We start from the raw sequence: 11,071 nt of genomic DNA, 5'->3' as shown, positions 1-11,071 counted from the left end.
GCGGCGCTGTTTCACCATGGAAATAATTCATTCAGTATCTTACAGAGTTTTCTCATTCAGCCCAAAGCGTCCATATCACCATGACGTAAATATGTCAATGATTTTAATGGAAATACGAGTGGCGTAAATTAGCAACATGAAAATCGGTGGAGATAGATCACGTACTTTTCCAAGTAAATTAAGACAGTTCTTATTCATAAACGATGATGATCCGTGCGACCCGGAAATATTCTTTTTAGAGCATGCACAAATGAGCTGACACTTCAGATCTTGCTTCCGTAACATATCAGGCAGTGACAAGCCCTATTCAATGTGGCTGCCACTGCTAACTGGCATTAGCAAAAATAAACAATAGCAAAAATCAATTAAAAAATGGCAAAACCCAGAACATTTTTGAGGTACTACACTAACTTTGGTGTGGTACTTGATGAGTGTTATCCTCAACACATTCTTTTGTGCAAATGTATCTCATGATATCAAGCATAACATCATTTAAAATGTTTGATCAAAACAGCTACAACTCCCTTCTTTTTCAGCTTAAGTTGGTGGGAGATATGCAGTACTTCAAAAAATTCAAGACCTTTCATTTTGTTATCCGAAGACGTTTTATATTTACTTCCAGTGTTTTTATTTGTTCCTTCTCAAAATAAAGCCTTGAAACCTGTTAACCAGGTGGTTAGGCAGCAGGGTACTGATGTTGTTTTAGACCCATGCTTCTTCTCTCCTTCCTGTGTACACTGACTCTCTGCCAGACTGATGCTCTGCATTGGGCTCTTATGATTTACGTTGGGCCATCCTGAGCTGTGAGGCTGGCCCCTTGCTAGGTGCCAAGTGATTTCTATCACAGAGAAAACAGCCTCCTTCCAATGTCAGCTCTCTTAGGAGCATATGAATACACTTTACACACACTCAAAGAAAAACAGGTAACCTGAGAGCAGGCTTGAGCCATGAGCTGAGCTTGCAGGCAAAAAGACTGCAATATGAGTGTGTGCAGTGTGGCATATGAGTGTGCACCAAGCTTTCTCAAAATCACTGATAAACGACAAACCTGTACGCACCGTGTTTAATGTTCACTTTTAATGCTGAGTAGACACTTTGCATCTACACTTAACATAAATATCAATGCCACACTTTTGTTTTTGTTCCCATTTTTCATGAGCTGAACTTAAAGATCTAAGACTTTTTCTTTTTCTATAGGCCTTTTTCTCTCAAATATTGTTCCCAAATTTGTGTAACACGAATGTGTTAGTGAGCACTTCTCATTTGCCAAAATAATCCATCCACATCATGGGTGTGACATATCAAAATGTTGATTAAACAGCATGATTAACGCACAGGTGTGCCTTCGGCTAGCATCAATAAAATGCCACACACAACAACTTTTTGACTAGGAGGCTAATGGCTTGGAGTAGGAGGCTGGAGTAATTTCCCAACATAAACATATATGTTGGTGAACGCAGACTGTTTAAACACTGATCACTGATGAAAATGTCTTACCAGCATTACAAGCATGATAAGAGGTATGAAGTCATAATCAACAGCGGCTGTCAATCAATTTGTAGAGCATGATAACATACATGTTCAAGAATCTAATAAAGAATTATTTCACAATGAATTTATCTCTATTCTTCATCTTGCAACAGTCCCAGCTGAATGAATGCAGCTCAAACGTCACTTTGTTTTCTCTAACTACAGACAAAATCATAAAATCTGAATGACATCAAAAGCATCATATTGTGAATAAGACGGTTTTAACCCTATAACTTTAGGATTATTCATGTTCCTCAGGGAAAACTCATCCACTTCATTTAACTGCTTCAAAATACTACTTATAAATACTTTTCTGCAAAAAAACCCCAACTAGTCAGTCTTTTAGAACAGTCTCAGCCTGAAATATAAAAAAAAATCTCAATTTTAAATTATTTATTTTGATTTTAATGCTTTAATTTTTTTTGTTTGTTTGTTCTGTTTGTTTGATTAAAAAAACTGCACTACTGGGATTTTTTAAAATTGGCAAAATGTTTATTTTAGGATAATTTAATTGAAAAAGGGGATTTTGTTGCGTTAATACACCCTCTGGGTCAACATCCACATCCTCTTCTGTTCTCCAGAGCTCAGAACTGGTTCTGTTGGCCCATTCAGAGGGGTTGTGGACTAGAGTTGCAATTTCTGGCCCAAGCCCATGCCCGACCCGATCTGACCAGAAATTTGGGCTGGGTCGGGCCAAAATTATGTGCTTTATGGGCGGGCTCAGGCTTTTTGTGCAGTTATAATTGCACATGTGGCCATACCCACACTTTGCTCATATCACACATCTGAGGATTTGCAATAGACCCACAAGTGACTTAATGGAGCTGTAAAGTATTAAACAAAAGCCAAAAAATGGGAGAACTCACTCTACAAAGCCAGCACAGTGAAACCTGCTGATGTGTGTCAGGTCAGGTACATGCTCACGACTGGCTGGCCATTTGAAAGAGCTAAAAAATGTTGTGTTAAGGTTCAGTTTGTCCATCAGATTATCGGCTGTGCGTGTCCTCTGACCAGCTGGTTGAAAGACATAAAAAAATAAAAAATAAAGTTGCGTTAAGCTTCAGATGGACAACTGAATCATCGGCCGTGCACGTCCTGCTCTGCACCCTGTTGTCATTTGCGGTAAGGAAAGTTGCAGCATCTATAAAAGCCGACGCAAGCAGCGCGTTCCATTAAAATAGCTTGTTCAAGGATACAAGGTTCTTTATTTGTCATATGCACCACACAGCGTCCCAGTTACAGCCAACAAAAGTATAAAATGTAAAAGAAAAACAGAATAAGATCTAAAATATGAACTAAGAAAATGTTAAATAAAAATACACTAAGCACTAGTAGTACAAAAACAATACGCTGAACAGCAGCACGAACATGAGTCTGTGTGAGGAGATGAGTACGAATGAACACAGCAGCATGAAACAATCAGCAGCTTCATGATGTGATATTTTCACAGTGATTTTTTTGGTTTGAGATTCATGAGTCTAACAGCCTCAGGGTAGAAGCTGTTCTGCAGTTCTGTCTTCCTCACGTTCAAAAATAATCTCATTGTATTGACTTAAGCATACTAAAACTAACTACACTAAACACACTAAATTACATGTTAACTATAAAACCAAAACACGCTAAATATCACAAATCTCCCAAACCTCATGACTCACTCCCACTCTTGCAATGTTGATCACGCAACAAACTCCATTCAATTTCTGCATCATTTTTTTTTCCTGTTGATTTTTTTGGCTCTTGACAAATAACTTAAAGCCTTGTCAGAATGGAGAGTAGGGGGTAGGGTTATCTTTTAGGTGGGGGTGGCAGGTGAAAGTGAAGGGTGATGGGGTGTTTTCTCCCTAAGACTGCCCATATTTGCCACTGCCTCTTGCTCTAACACGTTTCAGATGTGATGATGAAAAAGATTTCAGAAAAAGACGTGGCATGGATTATTTATCATGACTCTGGTTTTACTTGACCTATCAACATGATTTAAAAACTGTTGCTTAGTTTACAGTATGTACTTTTGGCAAACTAAAATGGAGTCTCTGAGAGCCTATGTGTTTCCCACTAGCACAACTGAAATTGGTCATGTGACTATCACAAGCTGGCATGTCGACTGACTCCTAAGAAAAAAAAAAATGTCAATCAGAATAGGCAGCACCAGACATTTGAGTAGGTGGAAAAATCGCTCTCTGCTGCCTTTTATTGAGAAGGTAGTATCTGGCCAGATGCCATGATGCAGTCAGAACCATATTTTAGGGACACAGAAAACAACAAACAAATTTATTACTACATTTGTGATTTGTCACTTTAACAGAGTTTAAGTTCGGAAAATGGAGAGGGCGGCTGTGGCTGAGTGGTTAGAAAAGTTGTCCTCCAATGCAAGATTTGAGGGTTCGAATGCATCAGCATTCACATTTTGAAATGTCCCTGGGCAAGACACTGAACCCCTCATTGCCTCCGTTGTGTGTCCCATCGGTGTATGAATGTGGCAAAGCACAGATTATTTTTGTATAGATCTAGTAGAGTGCTGTATGAATGGGTAAACGAGGGCACAGCTTGTGTTGTAAAGTGCTTTGAGTGTCTTGATAAGATAGAAAGGTGCTATATACCTGTATATCATTGCTAAAATCAAATATGAATTGCTAAACTGAATTATGTTTTATTAAATGTATAAGGGAGTTACCCTATACACAATGTCTTGAAGCTACACAAAGAAGTGTTTTCTTCCATTCCTCGATGCTTGCTTAATTTCTAAAAGCTCATGATAGAACAGGTTGGTGTATCAACCAGTCATGTCGTCAAGCAGTAGAAAGAAAATATCTAATACTTTCTCAATCCCAGCAGCACTTCTACCATTGAGCAAGCTGAGTCAGAGGACTTGGTGTTTGTTCCTTCCATAACTGAGGGGGCTGAGGTTGCAGAGTTTATCATGATCGGCTTCCGTGTGTAGAACCCAAAGTGCAGGAAGACAAATGAGGCTCCAGTAAATAAGTAAAATAGTTTATTAATTAAATAAACAAAACAAAATGCTGATGGGGCAGCTAACTTACTTAAAGGAGGACACGAGGAGAGACAGGTCATGAAGCCTAAGGACAAGGACAACCCAGAGACACCGACAAGACACCAAGGGGCTGAATATATACAGACACTAACAAGGTGAAATGAGTGACACCTGCGGTGATTAGGATTAGACACAGGTGCGACAGTGCTGGAACACAGGAGGAGAAAAGCTGAGGGGTGACAGGCAAGCATGAGGGAAAATACAACATGTAAGACAAGACCCCAGAAACCCTACAGGACCCCTCTCTCAAGGGATGGCCCCTGAAAGCCCAAAGGAGAGCACCAAAGGACAAAAGTAGGGCACAGAAGGAACAAATGAAAAGCCGACAGGTAGGATCCTGGGAAAACTCAGAAACCCTAAACCCCCCTTAGTCAAGGTCAGCGGTCAGGAGACCTTCCACGGCAGGACAGAGGATCCGGGGGACTACCTGATGACCATTCATCAGCAGGCCAGAGGTCTGGCGGCCGGCCAGGAGACCACCCATTTATGGCCAGTGGGGAGACCACAACTGCCGGTGAGGAGACACCTGGGACAGCTGCGGCTGGATGGGCAAGGACCTCTGGGGAATGAGCGAGGGCCTCGGGGGCGAAGACCTCAGGACGAGCGAGGACCTCTTGAGCGAAGACCTGAGGATGAGCGAGGACTTCTGGAAAAGCGAGGGCCTCTCGAGCGAAGACCTCTGGATGAGTGAGGGCCTCAGGAGCGAAGACCTCTGGATAAGCGAGGACCTCTGGAAGAGCGAGGGTCTCTCGAGCGAAGACCTCTGGCTGAGCGAGGGCCTCGGGAGCAAAGACCTCTGGATGAGCGAGGACCTCTGGAGGAGCGAGGACCTCTCGAGCGAAGACCTTTGGATGAGCGAAGACCTCTGGATGAGTGAGGACCTCTGGATGAGCGAGGGCCTCGGGAGCGAAGGCCTTGGGAGCCAGGACCTCTGGATGAGCGAGGGCCTCAGGAGCGAGAACCTGTAGATGAGAGAGGGCCTCCAGAGCGAGGACCTCTGGATGAGCGAGGGCCTCGGGAGCGAAGACCTCTGGATGAGAGAGGGCCTCTGGAGGAGCGAGGACCTCCGGTGCTGGCACGGGAACCAGTCTTGGTGATGGCACGGGAAACAGTCTTGGTGCTGGCACAGGAACCAGTCTTGGTGCTGGCATGGGAACCAGTCTTGGTGCTGGCACGGGAACCAGTCTTGGTGCTGACACGGGAACCAGTCTTGGTGCTGGCATGGGAACCAGTCTTGGTGCTGGCACAGGACCCAAAGAGGTAGGAGCTGGTGCAGAGACCAGCTTTGGTGCTGGTACGGGACCCAGCGAGGTAGGAGCTGGTGCAAAGACCAGCTTTGGTGCTGGTAAGGGACCCAGCGAGGTAGGAGCTGGTGCGGGAACCAGCGTTTCAGGTGCTGAGGCGGAACCCAGCATGGTAGGAGCTAGTGCGGAGACCAGCGAGTCCAGGGCTGGTGCGGACACCAGCGGGTCCAGGGCTGGTGCGGAGACCAGCGGGTTCAGGGCTGGTGCGGATACCAGTGGGTCCAGGGCTGGTGCGGAGACCAGCGGGTCCAGGGCTGAATCTGCTGACATGGAAGACCACACAGGTACAGCTGGAGGTGTGGGATAGAGATCAGCTGGAGGTGAGCTGAGAGAAGAACCAGGAACGGCAGGAGCCAGCAGAAGCGAGCGCAGCACGCGCCTCTCCATCCATGCCCGCCGGAACTGCTCCCACATCTCAGGCGAGCTGTCAGCGTTGTCAGCCCTGGTGTACCTGGAGATGACATCCTCCACAGCGATCATCCTCCCCCAGAGATTGCTGGGGCTGCAGGGTTCCTCCCCCCAGCGACAGGTATGCAGGGGTGTACGGCTTCCTCCCCCCCAGCGACAGGTGCGACGTCCTCCCCCCCACGAAGGGAAACACACAGGCATGGACTGCGTTGCGTCTGAGGAGGGACGTGCTGGAGTTTGGTTTAGCCGGCTCGGTTCCGCCACCCGTTCCTCCTGCGGTGAGTCCGAGCAGACTGCCACCCTCCCTTTGAAGACTGCTCCAGGAAAGCAGGAGGTGGTTGGGGAGGAGGTGGGTTGCGAGGAGCTGCCGCTCTGTGAGAAGGTGAAGAGAGGCAAGGTGGTGAGGCAAAAGACCCAGCTTTAAAAGCCAGGCGAGTACCTAGGTACAGTCTTTTTCCTCTCATCCTTCTCATGCCGAGCAGTTTTCGCTGCCTCGTGGGCCAGGAACTCAAAAAGAGTGATCTTCCTGCTGGGTTCGGTATGGTCTATGGATTCTATCATGATTGGCTTCCGTGTGTAGAACCCAAAGTGCAGGAAGACGAATGAGGCTCCAGTAAATAAGTAAAATAGTTTATTAATTAAATAAACAAAACAAAATGCTGATGGGGAAGCTAACTTACTTAAAGGAGGACACGAGGAGAGACAGGTCATGAAGCCTTAGGACAAGGACAATCCAGAGACACCAACAAGACACCAAGGGGCTGAATATATACAGACACTAACAAGGTGAAATGAGTGACACCTGCGGTGATTAGGATTAGACACAGGTGCGACAGTGCTGGAACACAGGAGGAGAAAAGCTGAGGGGTGACAGGCAAACATGAGGGAAAACAACATGTAAGACAAGACCCCAGAAACCCTACAGAGTTAGGGTGCATTCACACCAGCCCTCTTTTGTCCGCTTTAATCAAACTCTAGCTCGTTTTCCTAGAAAGTTTGGTTCGTTTGTGGAGGTGTGAACGCGCCATCGAACTCTGTCACAGAACAAAAAGGCAAACTCTGGCCCGGGCTAAAACCTAGGTCTCGGGCCTCATATGGAGCCGTCAGCTGCCTTGTGTGAAAAACAATATTCTCCATGGTCTTCTGCCTCATCTTCTGCTCATGCTGAGTCCATTGTTGAAAAATGACAAAATATAACTCCTAAAACTGCTAAAACTTGATGCCACTCCATTTTTGTTTTTATTTCCAGAAGAAGAAGTGTCTTCAGAGGTTTTTGTGTTGTTTCTTTCAGTAGTTCTAGGTGCAGCGCCCCCACAGGCGAGCGGGGGAACAGGTTGGTTCAACAGGTTGCATTCACACTGCACAGTGCAGTCGAGCCAAATGCACCAGCTCAAATGTAAACAAAATGTCATGAATATTGGTACCCAACCGAACCGAGTCTACTGGACTATCAGGTGTGAAAACAACCTTAGTTAAAAAGCTCTGCAGTGGTAGGACTCCAGAGTGGATAAGATTAATTCTGATTTCTTCAAGGCTCTGAACATCATGGAACTCTCTTGGTTGACATAGTTTGTATGGACATTGAGGGAAGTGCCACGGGATTGGCAGACTGGGGTAGTGGCTCCCTTCTTCAGAAAGGGGGACTTAAGGGTGTGCTCCAATTACAGGGGCATCACTCTCCTTAGCCTTTCCAGTAAGGTCTGTTCAGGTATGCTGGGGAAGAGATTGCAATTGACGGTCATACCTCATTGGAAGAAGAGTGTAGGCCGTGAAGCAATGAACCAAATCATTACCCTCACTAGGGTCATCAGTGGGGGCATGGGAGTTTGCACAATCCATCTGCATGTATTTTGTGAACTTGTAGAAAGTATTGAACTATGTTCCTTGAGATATAGTGGTGCTTTACGAGTATGGGATTGGGGGTCCATTGATATGGGGTGTTCAGTCCCTATACAAGCAATGCCAGAGTTTGGTTTGCATTGTTGGCAGTAAGTCAGACAAATTCAGGAATGGAGCTGAACCCCAATAAGGCTGCCAGTTGTCATATTTGTTCATGACACTCTCTCAGTGACCACACTCTCAGTCTTTAAGTCTCGCTTGAAGACCCACTTCTATTCGCTTGCCTTTAACACGGTGTGATTTGTTTTGGTCCGGTCTGTTCTCTGCTCTGTTGGCCATTTTAGTTAGCTTCTGCTGCTATTTGTATCTGTATTTCTATTTTATGTTTTCCTGTCTGCTGTGCATGTTTGGTTCTTTTGTACAGCACTTTGGTTGGCCTTGTTGCTGTTTTAAGTGCTATATAAATAAATTGGTATGGGATGGTATGGTAGACTATAGTTACTTATATACTCCGATCCACATCTTTTTATATATGTCATAAGTTTGCTTTCTTTATAACATGCATTTATTTTTTACTCTAAACTGCTGGTTGTTTTGTGTTGGCCAACAGAACGGGCGTCTCAGTAAAGAGCTGGACCTGGTCAGTCACCATGTAAGGACCCGACTGGATGAGCTGAAGCGGCAAGAAGTTTCTAGGCTCAGGATGCTGCTGAAAGCCAAACTGGACAGCACAAACACGCAGAGTGAGTCAGAAGAGTCTGCGACTAAACAGTTCTGTCTGTATTATGCTGCCCTGATGGAGCCCGCAAGAACATGAGCTTTCAGGAATGAAGGCAGCTTCACAGAACCAAAAGAGGCGTGGAGCTTCAATGCATTAAATGTGTGGCAGACGTGTCCCTCATATCGTTTTCAAAACTTCATGAATTTACTCAGTTTAGTTATTCTCTTTGGGGTTCTTTTTTTTTTTTTTTAAACCAAATGCAAAGTTGCTGTGCATCATTAATCTTGCCCTGATAAAAATTTTAAAAAATCAGTATTTTGTTTATTCCAGCGATGGAGTGGTCCCACAGTTTGTATGTTGCCACTTCATCACTTTACTGGGCTTTAAAGCCGGCCTATCTTTTCACGTGTCGCTTGTTTCGGCTCCGTTACTATCTCGATTCACGGCACAAAGGTGCATCAGTGATGAGTTGCTTCGACACCCCCCACCACCACCACCTCAGTCCAGTCAGAAATCACCCCGAGGCGTCCAGAGGGCGTCTAAATCCCAATTTTGATTGTTTTGTGAAAGAGATTAGACTGTTTTCCTTCAGGCCACTGAATAATTTTTTATTACACATTTGAAATAATTTTACGCTCTGATTTGCTGTTCTAACACAAATAGATGACCAAATACAGATTCTTGTATTTTATAAAGATTTTAACTAGCTTAATAGTTATTGTTTCTTAATGAGTGTAAGAAACAAATGAGAGGAAAGAAACAAATTTTATGCAAGTCATTTCACTTTGTCACCGTCTTGGTAGGAATCGTGGTGCGTCGTGCTTCACACCCCCTTCATGGCATCTGTTCCCTCAAACAGTGCTGCTCCGGAGGCAAAGCTGGAGTGATAATGATTTTGTTTTCTTTTGTCTGTACCGTTAAAAAAAAATTCTCACGAAACGCTCGGAAAGTAATCGTTACATCTAAAGCAAAGTGATAAAAGAGGATGATTATGGACGAGTCCTGGTGCTCCTCATTTTGCGTCAGTAACTAGAAAATAAGCATTTATACAAATAAAAACATGATTATTTGCGTAAAGAGCTGAACATATTGTTGTATTCTGTTGTTCACGTGTCTCTTGCAGGCCTTCAGATGGACCACGCCTCTCTGCTGAAGCAGTTTGAACATCTGGATCCACACAACCAAAACACCTTTGAGGCTAAAGACCTCGAGCTGCTGATTTCAACGGTACAAAACTTCAGCTGTGAAGAAATACGATCTGCGCTCGCCATTCTTCACTTTAAGGCTTCAGAGAATTCCAGTTGGACAAACCTTTGTGTCACCTGCTCCTTGTTCAGGCCACCAAGGATCTGGAAAATTATGACGCTGAGCGACATGAGGAGTTCAAGCGCTACGAGATGCTGAAGGAGCACGAGAGGCGGGAGTACCTCAAGGGTCTGGACCAGGAGAAGAGGGAGAGGGAGGAGAAAAGGCTGCTGGAGATGAAAGAGAAACACCGCCAGCACCCAAAAGTCAACGCCCCGGTCGGTGACGGTGCCTCTACGTTTATCTTTTCTTATTAATAATGTTTATATATATTTTTTTCTTAATCATTCAGGGAAGTGTTGCTCAGCTGAGGGAAGTTTGGGAGGAGACGGATGGATTAGATCCTCAGGAGTTCAACCCTAAAACTTTCTTCAAGCTGCACGGTGAGTGAGAACGCTCTCCTCTTAGTTGCTGTTTTCTTATATTTAGTTGTGATGAGTTTAGTTTGATAAAAGCTCATTTATTTTCTCTGCTTCACTTAGATACAAATGAAGATGGAGTTTTAGACGAGCAGGAGTTAGAAGCACTCTTCACTAAGGAGGTATGTCAGAGGTTTTTTTTTTTTATCTCAGACTGTTTAACTTCTTGCATGAATGATTTGTTTTATAAAACACTTGTTCTTCGTCAGCTGGAGAAGGTCTACGACCCAAAGAACGAGGAGGACGACATGATGGAGATGGAGGAAGAACGTCTGAGGATGAGGGAGCACGTCATGAACAACGTGGGTCTCGTTAATCTGTCCAGGCACATTTTCCTCACTTCTGTTTGACCGATGCCGACTTCCTGCTTGTGTCTAACAGGTGGACACAAATAAAGACCGGCTCGTCAGCCTGGAGGAGTTCCTCAAATCCACAGAGAGGAAGGAGTTCAGTAATCCCAAAGACTGGGAGGTAAAGGGCCTGAATGTTTGGGGGG

At 44.8% G+C, this 11,071-nt stretch overlaps 1 protein-coding gene across 1 annotated transcript in view; it reads left to right on the top strand.

Annotated features, from left to right (window-relative positions):
* The first annotated feature begins 6,490 nt into the window (after nucleotides 1-6,490).
* LOC119424103 (nucleobindin-2-like) overlaps nucleotides 6,491-11,071 on the top strand; it is a 44,707-nt gene continuing 40,126 nt past the window's right edge. The window contains exons 1-9 of the mRNA XM_037691573.1: nucleotides 6,491-6,683; nucleotides 6,774-6,829; nucleotides 8,741-8,873; nucleotides 9,975-10,078; nucleotides 10,189-10,374; nucleotides 10,449-10,539; nucleotides 10,639-10,697; nucleotides 10,785-10,877; nucleotides 10,957-11,061. Coding sequence (XP_037547501.1) covers nucleotides 6,491-6,683; nucleotides 6,774-6,829; nucleotides 8,741-8,873; nucleotides 9,975-10,078; nucleotides 10,189-10,374; nucleotides 10,449-10,539; nucleotides 10,639-10,697; nucleotides 10,785-10,877; nucleotides 10,957-11,061 — 1,020 coding nt within the window. The remainder of the gene's footprint in view (nucleotides 6,684-6,773; nucleotides 6,830-8,740; nucleotides 8,874-9,974; nucleotides 10,079-10,188; nucleotides 10,375-10,448; nucleotides 10,540-10,638; nucleotides 10,698-10,784; nucleotides 10,878-10,956; nucleotides 11,062-11,071) is intronic.

The sequence above is a fragment of the Nematolebias whitei genome, chromosome 17 (assembly GCF_014905685.2).
Source record: "Nematolebias whitei isolate Nwh7 chromosome 17, NemWhi1, whole genome shotgun sequence".
NCBI lineage: Eukaryota > Metazoa > Chordata > Actinopteri > Cyprinodontiformes > Rivulidae > Nematolebias > Nematolebias whitei.
This window is presented reverse-complemented; position numbering and strand designations above follow the sequence as displayed.